Source organism: Dasypus novemcinctus, chromosome 1, assembly GCF_030445035.2.
Source record: "Dasypus novemcinctus isolate mDasNov1 chromosome 1, mDasNov1.1.hap2, whole genome shotgun sequence".
NCBI lineage: Eukaryota > Metazoa > Chordata > Mammalia > Cingulata > Dasypodidae > Dasypus > Dasypus novemcinctus.
The window spans coordinates 191,623,159-191,640,802 of record NC_080673.1 but is presented as its reverse complement, the minus strand read 5'-3'; the positions used below and the strand labels follow the sequence as shown (position 1 = coordinate 191,640,802).

The 17,644-nt window shown below is 42.9% G+C and overlaps 1 protein-coding gene and 1 pseudogene across 1 annotated transcript in view; both read right to left on the bottom strand.

Annotated features, from left to right (window-relative positions):
* Positions 1–17,644, bottom strand: part of FAM184B (family with sequence similarity 184 member B) — a 155,936-nt gene that overhangs the window by 61,191 nt on the left and 77,101 nt on the right. Inside the window, exon 6 of the mRNA XM_058300526.2 lies at positions 12,423–12,533. Coding sequence (XP_058156509.1) covers positions 12,423–12,533 — 111 coding nt within the window. The remainder of the gene's footprint in view (positions 1–12,422; positions 12,534–17,644) is intronic.
* On the bottom strand, positions 9,617–11,833 carry LOC139438692 (peroxiredoxin-6 pseudogene; annotated as a pseudogene).

The window sequence follows — 17,644 nt, the reverse complement described above, 5'->3', positions numbered from 1 at the left end:
TATCCAGGTAACTGCAGGTACATTTGACTGGCACAGACTGAATAATCAGAAGTCTGTCAGGGTTACTGCAGTCATCTTGGACCCGCACTTCATAGATTGCTGCCCACACCTGCAGCTCCACCCCCACCCCAGGCAGGGGAGAAAGGGACGTGAAGCTTGATCAGTCTCTGGGCAACTAGAGCCTAGGCCTGCATGACTTGGATTATTCCACACAGCAGTGACTCTGTCCTTATCCCTGGCAAAGGAGAAAGTTAGAAGAAGCTTCATTGGTCCCTGGGGCAATGAGAGCAGTTTGAGCCTCCACAGCCTACAGCATCAACTACATCCTTAACTCCTACTGCACAACCAGCAAGGGAGAAAGGGCCGGAATTCCCAAACTAATGAGAAAACTGCACCCAGAATAAATATTCTAGTAAACCAGACACCAAGACACCAACAAAAATTTACAATCCACACCAAGAAACAGGAAGAAATGATCTAGTTATAGAAAAAGATAAGCCTCCAGATGAAATAAAGGAGTTGAGACAACTAATCATAGATGTTCAAGCAAATCTCCTTAATAAATTCAATGAGATGGCTAAAGAGGTTATGGATATTAAGAAAATATTGGACGGTGGCGGACTTGGCCCAGTGGTTAGGGTGTCTGTCTACCACATGGGAGGTCCACGGTTCAAATCCCGGGCCTCCTTGATTCATGTGGAGCTGGCCCATGCACAGTGCTGATGTGCGCAAGGAGTGCCGTGCCACGCAGAGGTGTCCCCTGTGTAGGGGAGCCCCACGTGCAAGGAGTGCGTCCCGTAAGGAGAGCCGCCCAGCGTGAAAGAAAGTGCAGCCTGCCCACGAATGTTGCCGCACACACAGAGAGCTGACACAACAAGATGATGCAACAAAAAGAAACACAGATTCCTGTGCCACTGACAACAACAGAAGCAGACAAAGAAGATGCAGCAAATAGACACAGAGAACAGACAATGGGGGTGGCGGAGGAGAGAAATAAATAAATAAATAAATCTTTTAAAAAAATATTGGATGAGCATGAAGAAGAATTTGAAAGCATACACAGAAAAATAGCAGATCTAATGGGAATTAAAGGAACAATAAATGAAATTAAAAATACACTGGAATCATAAAATAGCAGACTTGAGAAGGCAAAAGAAAGGGCTGATGAGCTTGAAGAAATGGCCTCTGAAAGTGAACATACAAAAGTACAGATGAAGGAAAGAATGGAAAAAACTGAACTAGGTCTCAGGGAACTAAATGACAGCAGGAAATGTGCAAACATACATGTTATGGGTGTCTCTGAAGGAGAAGAGAAGGGAAAGGGGGCAGAAGGAATACTGGAAGAAATAATGGTAGAAAAGTTCCCAACCCTGTTGAAGGACATAGATATTCATGTCCAAGAAGCACAACATACCCCCATCTGAAAAAAATCTAAATAGACCAATTCCGAAACACATACTAATCAGAATGTCAAATGCCAAAGACAAAGAAAGAATTCTGAGAACAGCAAGAGAAAAGCAATGCGTAACATATAAGGGATATCCAATAAGATTAAACACTGATTTCTTACCAGAAACCTCAGAAGCAAAAAGACAGTGGTATGATATATTTAAGATACTAAAAGAGAAAAACTTCCAGCGAGATTGTCTTTCAAAACTGAGGGCGAGTTTAGAATATTCACAGATAAACAGAAACTGAGAGAATTTCTAACCAAGAGACCAGATTTTCAGGAAACCCTAAAGGTTGTGCTAGAGCCTGAAAAGAAGAGACAGGAGAAGCCTGGAAGTCTAGAAATGAAGATTACATCAATAAAAGTAACCAAAAGTATAAAAGAGTGTTGAAAATAAAATATGACAGATAAAAGCCAAATATTCAGGAATAAACTTAACCATCAATGTAAAGCACTTGTATTCAGAAAACTACAGGTCAGTGTTAAAAGAAATCAAGAACTTTGTGACTTAAGCAATGGAAGAAATTGTATCATTGATGTGGAGACAATGGCCACGGGAGGTGTTGAGGGCAGAAAGAGGGAGGAAGAAGTGTGATATGGGGCATTTTCAGGACTTGGGGTTGTCCTGAATGATATTGCAGGCACAGATGCAGAACATTGTTTATCCTGCCATAATCCACTGGATGGACTGTTGGAGAGTGTGAACTACAATGTAAACTATGATCCATGAGGTGTGGCAGTGCTCCAGGATGTATTCACCAAATTCAATGAATGTGCCTTACTAATGAAAGGCGAGGTTGATGTGGGAGGAGTGGGAGCGAGGGGGGGGGGTGGAGTATATGGGAACCTCATGTTTTTTAAAGTAACATTTTGTGTGATGTATTTGTCTTTTTAAAAAAGAAAATGAAAAAATAGACAAAAAAAATGAAATAAAAAGTGGCCTAAATAATTGGAAGAACACTCCATGCTCACAGATTGGATGACTAAATATATTAAGATGTCAATTCTACTCAAATTGATACACAGATTCAATGCAATCCTGATAAAAATTCCACCAGCATTTATTTTAAAATACTTGAAAACAAAATTATCAAATTTATTTGGAAGGGTAAGATTTCCTGAATAGCCAGAAACACCTTAAAAAGGAAAAGCAAAGTTGGAGGACTCCCATTGCCAGACCTTAAATCATATTACCCAGCTACAGTGGTAAAAACAGCATGGTAGGGGTATAAAGACAGACACATAGACCAAAGGAACCAAACTAGTGATTCAGAAACAGACCCTACCATCTATGATCAAGTGATTTTTTTTAAAAAATGTTTAATTATCCTTTTTTTAAAAAGGACATAGATCACAAAAAATGTTACATTAAAAAATACGAGGTTCCCGTATACCCTCCCTCCCTACCCCCACTCCTCTCACATCAACAACCTCTTTCATCAGTGTGGCACATTCATTGCATTTAGTGAATACATTTTGGAGCACTGCTATACTGCATGGATTATAGTTTACATTGTAGTTTACACTCTCCCCCAGTCCATTCAGTGGGTTATGGCAGGATATATAATGTCCAGCATCTAAACCTGCAATATCATTTAGGACAACTCCAAGTCCTGAAAATGCCCCCACATCACACATCTCTTCTTCTTTCTCCATCCTCACCAACTGCCATGGTCACTGTCTCCACATCAATGATATAATTTCTTCCATTGCTACAGTTACAATAGTTCTACAGTAGAATACCAGTAAGTCCACTCTAATCCATATTTTATTCCTCTATCCTGTGGACCCTTGGATAGTGATGTGCACTCCACCTCTAAATTGAGAGGGGGATTAGATCCCACATGGCTGATGGATGTGATTCTCCTGCTGCAGTTATAGGCACTCAGTTCCCTGGTGCAGTGGTTGATCATCTTCACCTCCCTGTTAGCTGAACTGGGTAAGTCCAATAAACTGGAAAGTAGGAGTTGCAACTCTGCTGAAGTTCAGGACCCAGCTGGCACATGGGCAGTCCAGAGAGTCAAGTCTCCTGAGTATATACCAACCCCAGCGCCAACCATAGGTTCAGTAAAAGTGACAAAAGATGCATGTGTAAAAAGGTCACATCTGAATCCATCTCCATAACACTCAGAAGTACAAATACTGAAGTTTTTGAGCACAGAGGGGTTCAACTATGGCAGGGGAGGAACACTGGTATGGGGTGTTATTGATGGGGACACATGGTTGGGAGGGAGTCTCCAGGGTATGTATATAGGGTATATAAAAATGTTCGGATATTCATTGGGTATTTTCATAGCAGTAGTTAGAGTTACAAATGACAACTGAGGGAATGCTGAGTTCCTAGCCAGGGGAGCTCTGTCACATTCCCCAGTGGAACAGAAACAATCCCCCAAGTACAAGGACAAAGATCAATGAAGAAGGATGGTCCACTGATGAGCCCTTGATACTGATGACTATGCTCATGAGCCTGTGTGCCTGAAATTTCAACTAGGCCTAGAGCCACAGAGTGCCTAAGAGTTACCTCCTGAGAGTCTCCATGTTGCTCAAACGTGGTCACTCTCCAAGCCAAACTCAGCATGTCAATGCATTACCTTCCCCCCAGAGTGGGACATAACTCCTGGGGATGAGCCTCCCTGGTGCTGAGGGATTACTACCAATCACCAGCTGGTGATGCAACTAGAAAAAGATCTTGAATAAAAGGGGAAATGGTGAGAGGATTGGGGGGAACAGTTGAATATGGGTGACTGTCAGGTATATGGTTGAAATTATAATGCTGAGAAAACTCTTTAGAGAATAAAATGAGGAAGGATTACATGTTTAAGGTGCATCTGGGGGGCATCTTGTACAGGGGCAGGCTTCTAGGGAGTGTGTGAGTGCTCATTTTGTCATAGTGTGTTATATCATTGGGTGGAGACCCATACAATGAGTGTGAACATGTACCCACATCCTGGGGAGACCTGATCTGCTCAAACAGAGGGAATTATGTCTCTCAAGAGAATCGGGGAAACGGACTTTGGCCCAGTGGTTAGGGCGTCTGTCTACCATATGGGAGGTCCACGGTTCAAACCCCGGGCCTCCTCGACCCGTGTGGAGCTGGCCATGCGCAGTGCTGATGCGCGCAAGGAGTGCTGTGCCACGCAAGGGTGTCCCCCGCATGGGGGAGCCCCACGCGCAAGGAGTGCGCCTGTGAGGAGAGCCGCCCAGCGTGAAAAGAAAGAGCAGCCTGCCCAGGAATGGCGCTGCCCACACTTCCCGTGCCGCTGACGACAACAGAAGCGGATAAAGAAACAAGATGCAGCAAATAGACACCAAGAACAGACAACCAGGGGAGGGGGGGAAATTAAATAAAATAAATAAATCTTTAAAAAAAAAAAAAAAGAGAATCGGTGGCTCCCAATGAGTTAGGGCAGTCTAGTAGGTCAAACCCTTGTTTTAAGTATCTTTTAAATCTGGTCCCTCAAGTAGTGAAGACTGATTGTCACTGTGGGCCCTGAAGGGAGGGTAAGAGAGGCATAGAATAGATGGAAGCAGGGTAACTGGGGGGCATTGGAAGTTCTCCACAAGATCATGTAATAATGGATATAGGACATGTTAACTTACACCAACAGTGCATAAAAGTCTACATGCTAAAATGTAAACCATAATGTAAAACATAAGGAAACTAAAAATTCAAAAATGTGTACAGTTTAAAATATGAACCATAATGTAAACCAAAACTGAACCATGTTTGATAGCTATGTTTCAAAATCTGTACATCAGCTGCAGCAAATATAACAGGAACATGTAAAAAGATAATTGCTGGGAAAAGAGGAAAAGGGTTTGATGTTGGATATATGGGGGTCGCCTATATCGTATATGTGAATTACTGTGATCTAAAACTTTTTTGAAGACAAAATTAAAAGTTAGAAAAAAAAAAAAGGATGTAGACACTGAGGAAGAAATGAAAGAAAGTGCCTTGCCATTGTACATACAGGGCAACACCTATTACAGTGAGGAAAGGTAAAACATGAAAAACAAAGCTTTAAAATATTTTTCATTCTTTTAATATACCAATTTATTTTTACTTTATTTTAGTATCTCTAAATTAGTATGTATTCTATTTCTAAACTTTTAAACCCATCATATTTCAATTTCCTATTAATTGAATTTGGCAATATATTAGCCTTCATTGTTGAAGAAGTTTTGGGCCACAGAGGGGTTCAACTATGGCAGGGGAGGAACACTGGTGTGGGGTGTTATCAATGGGGGGTACATGGGGGGGGAGTGAGTTCTCCAGGGCATGTATATAGGGGACATAAAAATGTTCTGATATATGTTGGGTATTTTCATAGTAGTTACAGTCACAAACATCAACTGAGGGAGTGCTGAGTTTCTACCCAGGGGAGCTCTGTCATGTTCCCCAATGGAACAGCATTAATCCCCCAAGTGCAATGGCAAAGACCAACAAAGAAGGATGGTCCAATAATGAGCCCTTGATACTGATGACTTTGCTTATGAACCTGTGTGCCTGAAATATGAACTAGGCCTAGAGCTGCAGGGTGCCTTAGAGTTACCTCCTGAGAGCCTCCATGTTGCTCAAATGTGGCCACTCTCTAAGCCAAACTCAGCATGTCAATGCATTACCTTCCCCCAGAGTGGGACATAACTCCTGGGGATGAGCCTCCCTGGTGCTGAGGGATTACTACCAATCACTAACTGGTGATGCAACTAGAAAGAGACCTTGAATAAAAGGGTCTACTCAGACTAGCAGAATATCTCAGCCTACATGTAGGATCATGTGTTAAAAACTGCTTTTTGACCTTGAATAAAAGGGGGAAATGGCAAAGACAAATGAGTTCATACGGCTAAGAGTCTTCCACAGAGTCAGGATGTCATCAGAGGGGTCACACTTATGCACGCCTCAGCAGGACCCCAGAAAAAGTCAAAGTAGATACAACCCTAGTTACTGGTTCTCCTGAAGGCTATGGAGACCCACAGGTATATGGTCATGGCAGACATATTTGGAGTTCTGTGCCATGTCAGAGGGCCCTACTTTGGAATTTGGGCCCCTGAGTGTGATGGAGCTGGACTCATGCCTCTACACTTGCCTCTTCTGTCACTTTTACTGAACCTGTGGTTGGTGCTTGGGATGATGTATACTCAGGGGACTTGAATCTTTGGACTGCCCATGTGCCAGCTGGGCCCTGAGCCTCAGCAGAGTTGCAACTCCTACTCTTTGGTTTGTAGGACTTACCCAGGTCAGCTAACAGGGAGGTGACATAGTCAACCACCACACCAGGGAATCAAGAGTGCCTATAACTGCAAGCAGAAGAATTGCGTCCATCATCCATGTGGAATCTAAGCCCCCTCTTGATCTAGAGGTACAGTGGATGTCACCATCCCAGGGTTCACAGAATGGAGGACTAAAATATAGACTAGAGTGGACTGATATTCTACTATAAAACTATTGTGACTAGTAATAGAAAAAATTGTAGCATTGAGGTGGAGAAAGTGGCCACAGTAGTTGCTGAGGGCAGGGAGAGGGAAGAAGAGATGTGATGTGGAGGCATATTTGGGACTTTGAGTTGTCCTAAATGATACTGCACGGTCAGATGCTGGACTTTATATATCCTGCCATACCCACTGAATGTACTGGGAAAGAGTGTGAACTACAGGGTAAAATATTATCCATGTGGTGCAGCAGTGCTCCAAAATGTGTTCACCAAGTGCGATGAGTATTCCGCAATGATGGGGGAGGTTGTTGGTGTGGGAGGAGTGGGCTGGGGGGTGGTGGTGGTATATGGGAACCTCTTATGTTTTTTAATGTAACATTTTTTCTGATGTATATTTCTTCAAAAAATACAATTTACAAAAATGATGGGGTTGGGGGAGGTGGGGAGTGGGTTATATGGGAACCTCTTATGTTTTTTAATGTAACATTCTTTGTGATCTATTAACTTCAATTTTAAAAAGTGTGAAAAAGGGGGAGGGAATGGTAAAGACAAATGAGTTTACATGGCTAAGAGACTTCAAAATGAGTCAGGAGGTCATCAGATGGGTTGCGCTTATGCACGTCTCAGCAAGATCCCAGAGACAGCCAAAGTAGATACAACTGCAGATATTGGTGCTCCTGAGGGCTACAGAGACACACAGGTTCTACGGTCAGGGCAGATGGCTCTGGAGGCCAAGTGATTTTTGCCTAGCCTGTCAAACCCACTCAGCTTAGACAGAACAGTCCATTCAACAAATGGTGCTGAGAACTGAATATTCATAGCCAAAAGAAGGAAAGAGGACCCCTACCTCATACTTTATCTAAAAATTAACTCAAAAGTTCAAATATCTAAATATAAAAGCAAGAACCATAAAGCTTCTAGAAGAAAATGTGGGAAAATATCTTCAAGACCTGGTGATAGGTAGTAGATTCTTAAAGGAGATTAAGAAGAGGACTGAGATGGACTACTGATGTTTAATGTACATAGAAGTTTTAATTAGCTTTACTGTAAAAGTATGGAAATGTATAGAGGGGATGGTGACACAGTGAATAACAGCCAGTTTATAAATGGGCATGTGGCTGAAAATAATAGTCTAGGGATGTAAATGCCAATGGAGAGAATGCTAGAGAATAATCTAGGAATTGAATAGCACAGTAAACCCAGATGTGGATAAGAATTGTGATTGATGGTACAGATGCAAGAGTGTCCTTTGTGAGCTAGAGCAAATGTACATCACTATTTGATCATACACAAATATAGGAAAATATGGAGAAGCATGGAATAGTACAACTGGAGTGGCAGATGGACTGTGTTTAGCAGTAACACTGTAATATTCTTGCATCTATGCCAAAGATGTACTGTGTAATAATAGGGCAGTATGGAAAATGTGTGCCAAATGTACACTATGGACATGATAACCAACAGACGATATTATCTTATCTGTAACAAGTGTTCCATCTCAGTGTGGTGTGTTAATAGAAGGGTCTTGTTTGGGAATTCTGCACATGTGCATAACTGTTTTGTAAATTTACAAATTCTGTCATAAAAATATATTTTAAAAATAATAATAGGGTAGATTGGGGGGAAAATACAGCAAATGTAAGATAAGGACTATAATTAGTAGTAAGATTTTAACAATATTCTTTCTTAATCTATAACAAATGTCTCACAACAATACAAGGTGGTGGTGGAGGGTCAATATATGGGACTCTGTATGATGTTATGCATGTTTGCTTTGTAAGTTTACAACTTTTATTATATACTTATTGTTTATATATGTTCATATATAAATAATATAAAGATAATAATAATAGGGTGGGCTGGGAAAAAATACTTTGGTTAGTAGTAGTATGTTTTTTTCAATCCAATTTTAGCAAAGGATCTTATTTGCTAACCCCAAAAAAAGGAAAACTCAGAAACCTACTGCAAGAACATTCTATAATAAACATTTTAAATCATCCTTCCCTCTCTATCCAAGGTGTGCTCTTTAATGTATATCATGTTTTAGAGCAGTCAGATGTACAGAAATACTCTGTCTGAGGGGCACATGGCACTTGATACATAAGCTCCCACTTTCTGGTATACCTGACGGTCAAGGGGAGCCTTTTTTTTTTTTTTTTTAAATCTCTCCTCCCACTCTTCCTACTTCAGTTGAAAAAGTATAGAATTGATTTTTTTCCTCCCAGCTGTGGTTAAAACACTGAATATTGAAAAATAACTGGATGTCTCTAAATTTTGGGTTACATACTTAGGCATTTACAAAGAAAATTGAGTCTCAAGTTCTATTGCTCCCCAAAATGGCTTACAGAAGAGAGGATTTAATTAGAAAAGCTATAAAGCTGAGCCATTCTAAGATGGAGAGAAACAGGCTTTCTCAACCATCAATGCTTGCTGATCACAAACCCTGGCATGAGATTCCAGTCCCAAATACAGAACACATTTCAGAGAGAGCCAGCAGAGTACTGAGATATTTGAACAGAATAGAAATCTGGTGAAGGCACAGAGTGAAGAATTCCAAGAAATTTTTGGTGCCATTTTCATTTAATAAGCCAGTAGTACAGCAACCTAAAGACCTTGGCTGTGATCACACTAGGATGTTTTTATGGAACTGCTGCAGGAAAACATGATTGGCAGATGGCATCCTCTGGTTCACTGTGCTAAGTGAGCAGCTCCAACACGGACTTATGGGAGAAATTTAAGGCTGGGTAGTGGAGCGGAGGTATTTCTTGCCAGATGGGAGCTCTTTGGTCAAGACGCCTGTCGGGAAAAGGCTTTTGGCTTCCTCTTCAGGGATGGCTGGAAGAACCATCACGCTGTCTCCATCCTTCCAATCAACTGGGGTAGCAACCCTCTTTCCTGCTGTCAGCCGGGGAAAAATAACTACTCTGAGAATCTCATCCAAGTTCCTTCCGGTGGTAGCTGGATGGATGATAGGCAGCTTCAGTTTCTTATCAGGACCAAAAAGAAACACCACACGAGCTGTCCCAGGTGTGCCTTTTCGTCCTTCTCTGCTGGGTCCAGCATTCCCAACAGAATGGCAAGGTCCCGATTTTTATCATCGAGGATGGGAAAAGGCAATGTTTCTGTGGGCGCCTCACCATTGTAGGCATTGATATCCTTGCTCCAGGCAAGATGGGCTTCCACACTGTCTACTGAAAGGGCAATCCACTTACCATTCCTCTTGGCAAATTCTGGTGCCAGCTTTGCAGCTCTGCCAAGCTCCGTAGTGCACATTGGAGTAAATCCTGAGGGTGGGAAAAGAGAATTCCCCGAGTCTCCCAGACAGTCCTGGAAAGGGAGGTGACTTTGGCCTCGATATTGGGGGCCTCCTCCCCAAGCAGCAGACCTCCAGGCACGGTGGCAGCGGTGACGCGGTAGGGCGAGGAGACGCAGCTGTCAGCGCCCAGCCGGCTGGCTCTGGCACCAGTAGTAATATTTTGATGATTCTCTTTAATCGCTAGTTAGGGTATTGGCAGAAGGGTGAGGTATGAGAGTCCTGTATGATGTTATGTATTTTTTTTTGTAAGTTCACAACTATTACTATACACTTATTGTTTACGTATGTTTACATATGAGTGATACACTTCAATGAAATTTTTAAAACTTAAAAAAAAAACACTTGCAGCCCCTGTACTTCTCCCTGATCCATTGCCTGCCTTCTTTTTCATCTAGAAAACCAATGATCCAAATTTGGTTGTATCTTCCTCATGCATGTCTTTAGATTTAACTCTGTATATATCCCTAAACAATAGATATTTTTTTGCATGTGCTTCTGTACTCTTAAAAGCTCCCCCAGCAGGTTGTGTTGCCAGGCCAGGGCTAAGGAACTGGTTTCATGGGCTTGCGAGAGTATGGTAGAGGTGGACCTCTTCTGGAAGATCTGAGGTGGGGCTGGGGTAGCAAGGAACAATCTTTCGTTTTTTTCTTCTCATCAGACTCTCAGCTAGCTTTTTCCAGCCTTTCACTAGTTCTCCTCCCCAGTAACGTGGTCAATAGCTCTTTTAAGCTTTTGACATTAGCCCGTGGGTGGTATGGGCAGGTGGGTCATTTGAAGCAGACAACATTGTCCAGCTAGTCTACAGCCATTCTATCCCCCATGCCATCTGTATCAGTCAGCCAAAGGAGTACTGATGCCAAGCACCAGAAATCTCTTGGCTTTTATAAAGGGTATTTATTTGGGGTAAATCTTAGAGTTACAAGGCCCCAAAGAGTCCAACTCAAGTACTCTAAGAGGTACTTTCTCACCAAAGGTGAGGGTTCAGCCTTCCTTCTTCCTCTTAAGGCTCCATGATTCCAGCTTCTTCCAATCTCAGCTGTAGGCTGCCATAGGGCTCATTTCTTTCCAGGCTCAGCTGCTCTGGTCTCTCCATGAGCTCAGCTGTAAACTATCAGGCAAACAGCTTAGCTGTCTCCAGGGCCCCAGGATCAAAGCTGACAAAGTTCTCTCTGGTATCTATGGAGCACCTGTGTCTTCTCCTGTGTGTCTTCTTGATTGTCCTTTTATAAAGCCCACCAAGGGGTTGGGGACTCAACCCTGGGCCATGCCCTATGATCTGTGGTCAACTTAAAAGCCCTAAATTGATTTAATTAAGTAAACTTAAAACCTCTGAATTTAATACAATCAAAGGGTAACATACCCAGACGAACAGACCAGTTTACAAACATTATCAATATCTATTTTGGAACTCATAAATAATATCAAACTGATATACCATCTTTCACCATGGAGTCTGGAAAGCAAAATACTTTCCCTGGGTCCCTTGCAGCAAGGGGTGGCCATGCGACACAAACATGCGACACAGAGAATAGAAGTCCCCTGAAAGTATCTGGAAAAACATGTGCTTTCCCAATGAGGCAGGCAGGCCTGGCCATTACCATCGTTCTCCTTTCTTTCTGCTTCAAGTTTAGACATGATGACTGGAGCAGTGGCAGCCATTTTAAAGCTTGAGGGAAAATGGGTTGACTTCTACACTAGGTACAATAGACCCAGTGCCTAGGGTCCACACTACTGAAGGAAGCTCACGAAAATGTTTTAATTTCTTTTAAAATCAGAAGAAAAAAATCTAGCCTAGATTTTATTCATCTTTAACCATTGTAGTCCTAAAATATGAGTTTAAGTTTTATCTTTAATAGAGGAAATCCCCAGTGAAGGCAAAAGTGCCTAAGCCCACAAAAGTGATTATACAACTCAGGAGAAGGAAAGATCAAGAGAATCACAGATTCCTCAGTCCTGATATCATTGAGCCTCAGAACCAAAACCAGCAACCTCCGGCCTCCTGCTTTTATATAAGACATTATACCCCGTTTGCTCAAGCCTCTCAAAGTCAAGCTCTTGTTATTTACAGCTAAATTCTTTTCTTGTCTGGACAGGATTTCTTTCCTTCCTTCCAGGAAGGCTGCAGCTAAAGAGGCCAGGGCATCCCTGCCTGCATCTCAGCTGACCCGAAACTCCCAAGGACCAGAACCTTCACTCCCAAGCACCACAGTTATTCGGGGCTTACCTCGAGCAGAGAATTCTGGAGCTTCACATTCAGAGCTGCTTTTTCTTCTTCCAGCTGCTTTATTTCCTTTTCTGATTTCTTCCTCACTTCTTCCAACCGTGCTTCTCCTTCCTAAATGATGATGGAAGAATTAGCCGCTCAAGACAGGAAGACAGAGATGGGATGCTTGCTCACACCCCGTGTCTTATTCCCAAAGGGAGTCAAAAGTAGCTTACATGAGTCATATGATACTGTAAGAAACACGTGAGAAGGCAAAGGAAAGCACGTATGAAATTCACACTTGAAGTCTGATATATACGGGGTACAGGGTAGACCCCTGGCTTTAAAATTTCTGAGTCAAATAGGAAAAGAGACTGCTCATTACAGACAAGGTTCTCAGCGTCCCCTAAGTTAAAAGAGCCAGCTGCATTCTCAGATACAGGGAAATATTCAAAGCAGCAGGCACACATTAGTCAAAATGAAGTGAGGCACAGGGCTATCAGCCTCTGTCCCTCACGACAGCCTGCGAGGCTCAGCACAAAATAGATCCACATAAAGGAACATTCTGGAGACCATGTGAGGGGTATGGCTGTCTTAGCTGGGTGACTTTGAGCCCATTTCCTGATCTCTCTGTGACTCATTGTGTCACATGCTTAGCATAGTTCCTGGTACAGAGTAAGGGCTCAATAAATATCACTACTATTATTCTTATAGGTGCATAGCCTTTCCAATCTGACTTAATAGCTGGGGAAAATTTGCAAGTCAGAAAAGAGTCGACATATTCTGTTGCCCTCAGATAGATATCAGGTCATTCATTCAACGAACATTTATTGAGACCTGCCATGTATCAGACATTGTTCTCAGAGAGGAAGATACAAAAGAGAAAAATCCCCACTCATCAGGAGCTCATATCTGATTAAGAAAGACAGGTAGCAATCAAAGTCAATATGTACAATTGGGTAAACACCTTGCTGGATGGTGCCAAGGGCCAAGGAGAAACAATAAAACAGGAAAGATGGTTGTGGTGGTTTTGAGCTGTATGTTCCCCAGCAAAACATATTCTTAAACTTAGTCCATTCCTGTGGGTGTGAACCCATGGTAAGTGTGACCTTTTGATGAGGTGACTTCAGTTAAGATGTGGCCCACATCAATCAGGATGGGTCTTAATTCTATTACTGGGGTCCTTTATAAGAGAATGAAATTCAGACAGATAGGGAGAAAATCATGGGAAGCAGAACCTGAAATAGAAGTGAGAGGTCAGGAAAGGCTGCCATGTGCCTTGCCATGCGACAGAGGCACCAAGGACCAAGGATTACTGGCAGCCAGCCTCAGAATGCCAGTCTTCAGAAAGAAAGCATCAACTTGATGATGCCTTGATTTGGACTTTCTATTAGCCTCAAAACCATGCACTAATAAATTCCCACGGTTAAAACCTACCGTTTGCATGGTATTTGCTATGGAATGTTAGTGGGGTAAAGAGGGCATGTTAAGGTTTTAGATAGGCTAGACAGAGTCCTCTGTATAAAGTGATTTTTAAAAATTGGTATTATAAAGCATAAAGCATAAAACTTGCTTTTTAAACCATTTTTTTAGCATATAATTCAGTGGTGTTAATTACATTTGCAATGTCATGCTACCACCAACACCAAAACTTTTTCACCACTCCAAACAGAAATTCAGTACCCATTATGCAATAATTCCCCAATCCCCTTTCCCCCAGCCCCTGGTATCCTCTATTTGTTTTTCTGTCTCTATGCATTTGCATATTCTAGATGTTTCATAGAAGTGGAATCATACAATATTTTTCCTTTTGCACCTGGCTTATTTCACTCAGCATAATGTTTCCACGGTTCATCCATGTTGTAGCATCTATCAGAAATTCATCCCGTTTTATGGCTGAATATTATTCCACTGTATGTATATATCCCCCCATCCTGCTTATCCATTCAGCTGTTGCTGGACACGTGGTTGTTTCCACCTTTTGGCTGTTGTGAATAATGCATCTTGAACACTGGTGTAAAAGTATCTGTTGGAGTTCCCACTCTCAATTCTTTTGGATATACAGCTAGAAGTAGCACTACTTGTTATTTTATGTTTAACTTTTCGAAGAACTGCTAAACAGCCTTCCACAGTGGTTGCACTATTTTATACTCCTACCAGCAATGGATGCATGAGGGTTCCAATCAAGAGGAAATAAATTTTTTTTAAAGGTTTTTATTTATATATTTTCCTCCTACTCCTCATTGTTTGTGCTCACTGTCTGCTCTCTCTGTCTGCTCATTGTGTGCTCATCTTCTTTTTATTTTTAGGAGGCACTGGGAACCAAACCCAGGACCTCCCATATGGGAGAGAAGTGCCCAATTGCTCGAGCCACCTCTGCTCTCTACTTGCTGAGTCTCTCATTGTGTTTCCTCATTGTCTCTCTTTGTTGCATCACCTTGTTGGGTCAGCTTGCCATGCCAGTCTGTGACATCAGCTCACTGTCTTGCTCATCTTCTTCAGGAGGCACTGGGAACAGAACCCAGGACTTCCCATGTGGTAGGTGGGCACCCACCTGCTTGAGCCATATTCACTTCCCGGAAGTGACTTTTGAGTGAAGACCTGTATTAGGCGTGGTGCCTAGCCAAGTAGATATTTGGGAGTGAGACAGGACCTGAAGAGACCTGGGCTGTTCTCAGCACAAAGAGGAGGCCACTGTGGCTGGAGTGGAGTAAAGGAGGTGGGGCTTGGCAGGGGATGAGGTTAGAGGAGTCTGAGGAGGATCACAGAAGGCCTCATACATTAAAGACTAACAGGTGAGACACGGGAATGGGGGTGGAGATTGGGTGAGAGCAGAAACAGGGAGGCCAACAGGCTGCTGCAATAACTGAGGTGAGAGCTGATGGTGGAGGGGTGGGAGCAGCGTGGGGGGAGGATTGGGGGATTCTGGATATACTTTGAATAGAGAGCTGAAAGGAGAAGAATCAAAGAGGACACCAAGGTTTCTGACCTGAGCACGTCGTTAACCGAGATGGAGAACTGGAGGAAGGAGCAGGTTTAGGGACAGTATGAGGAGCCTGTCTTGGATGGGCTGAGTCTGAGGCATCTGTAAGACATCTAAGAAGGCATGTGGATAAACAGGCCTGGAATTCAGGGGAGAGTGTGCTGGAGGCATAAAATTGGGAATCACCAGCACACAGGATGTTATCTTAAGGCATGAGTTGAATGAGAAAAGCTGGGGGGAGAATAAAAAGGCAAAGAGGAGAGGTTCAAGAATCAAGACCTGGCACACTCCAGCTTTTCCTACGAATCTGACAGTTCTGGGGAGTGCAGTTCTTCTGTGCTGCCCACAGAGAAGGGACCTATATGCTCTGAGAATAGATGGACATCAAAACAGCTAACATTTACTGAGTATTTACCATTTGTTGGACACTTGACATGGATCTGCTCTTTGAGCGTACAACAAACTATGAGCTAGGCACTATTACTAAATCTCATTATACAGATGAAGAAATAAAGCTTAAAGTTGTTTAATGCCTTGCCCAAGGTCAGGCAGCCAGAAGTCAAGAGTCGAACTCAGGTAAGAATGACCACTCCAAGGGGCCTCTTCTCTGCCTTCTTAAGGAAAGTGGGGCACCCAGTACAAATGCCTGCCTGGAAAGTCTTTGCACCACTGCTAGAGGGAAGCTGAATGATTTCCCTGTGGGCAGGTCCGAGATGCTCCCCAAAGCAGGGTGGAGAAGCTGGAGGTCCAACCTGCAGGAACGAGAGCCATGCTCTGTTTCAGAGGAATGGGGTGCACTGGGGCCAACAAACAGGAACGTGAGGGGCCAAAGCTTGTGATAGGAGATGACCTGAAGTCAAAGGGATACCAGTCATTTACACATTCAGTCATTCGTTTGTTCAACCAACCAATATTTACTAGGAATCTAATATATGTCCAGTACCATGGAAGGGCTTGGGATTCAATTAGTGGTGTGCTAGTCAATGTTAATAGCCAGTTTTCCAAAAAAAATTTAAAATAATAACTCAATTTGTAGCCTTTGTTATTTCCACGGTGTCAGTACTCCTACCAGGCCAATTTCAAGCTACACATAATGTCACTGGACACAGAGTTGGGAAGAGAGGCCACCTTCAAATTTCGTGAACCAGTACTGCCTAAATTCCTAGGGTATGTATAATCAATCAGCTTTGGTTGTTGCCTTGGCAAATGGACCTAAAGTGAAAAAGATTCCTCCGAAGATGGAAATAACTGATTTCAGCAGCACTTTTTGGCATTAGTAAGCTTCATCTTACGAGCAGAATAATGTGGTTTGCTGTCAGAAAACAAACAGTTCTGTGTCACTGGAGAATACAGATGGAAAGGATGCATGCCCATTTCCAGCTCAGCCCAAAGTGACCTTGAGGATTTCAGTAAGCCTTAAGAGTCTCCTAACCCAGGGGGTACTGGGTTCCTGGCCAGTGGTGCTCTGTCGTGGTCCCTAGGGGAGCAGCGACAGTCTCCCAGGTACAGTGGCGGGGACCGGGAGGGAGTGAGGGTTCAACAGTGAGCCCCTGATGCTAATGACTATGCTTGTGAGCTGATAAACCTAAAATAAGAACAAGGCCTAGAACAACTTTGTGCCTGGGAATTTCCTCCTGTCAGCCTTCATGTTACTCAAATGTGGCCAGTCTCGAAGCCAAACTCAGCATGTAAATGCAATGCCTTCCCCCCAGCGTGGGACATGACACCCGGGGATGAGCCTCCCTGGCAACGAGGGACCACTATCAACTACCAACTGATGATGCAACTGGAAAATGACCTTATACGGAAGGTTCAATGCAGATCAGCAGAATATCCATGTCTACATAAAATACCATGACTTTAAAATGCTGTTTGACCTAAAGTAAGGGGGAAATGGAAAGGAGAAATGAGTTTATATGGCTACGAGTTTCTAAAAAAGAGTCTGGAGGCTGGCAGAAGGTTTGCCCTCATGCACAACTGAGCAGAGTCAGAGAGACAGATAAAGCAGATACAACCCCCAGATATTGGTTCCTTTGAGGGCTAAAGAGACCCATGGGAGTTATGGTCATGGCCGATGGGGTTAACTACCAGGGCAGATGGCCCCTCTTTGGAAATGGTGTTTATGTGTGATGAATCTGGACTCAGATGGGATCTCCCTTCATAAGACTTTCATGCCAATGTGCTGGAGGTGCAGTTAATGTTGGGGTTTAAGATATATTTAGGGGATTTGAATCTCTGGACTGACAATGTGATAGCCAGA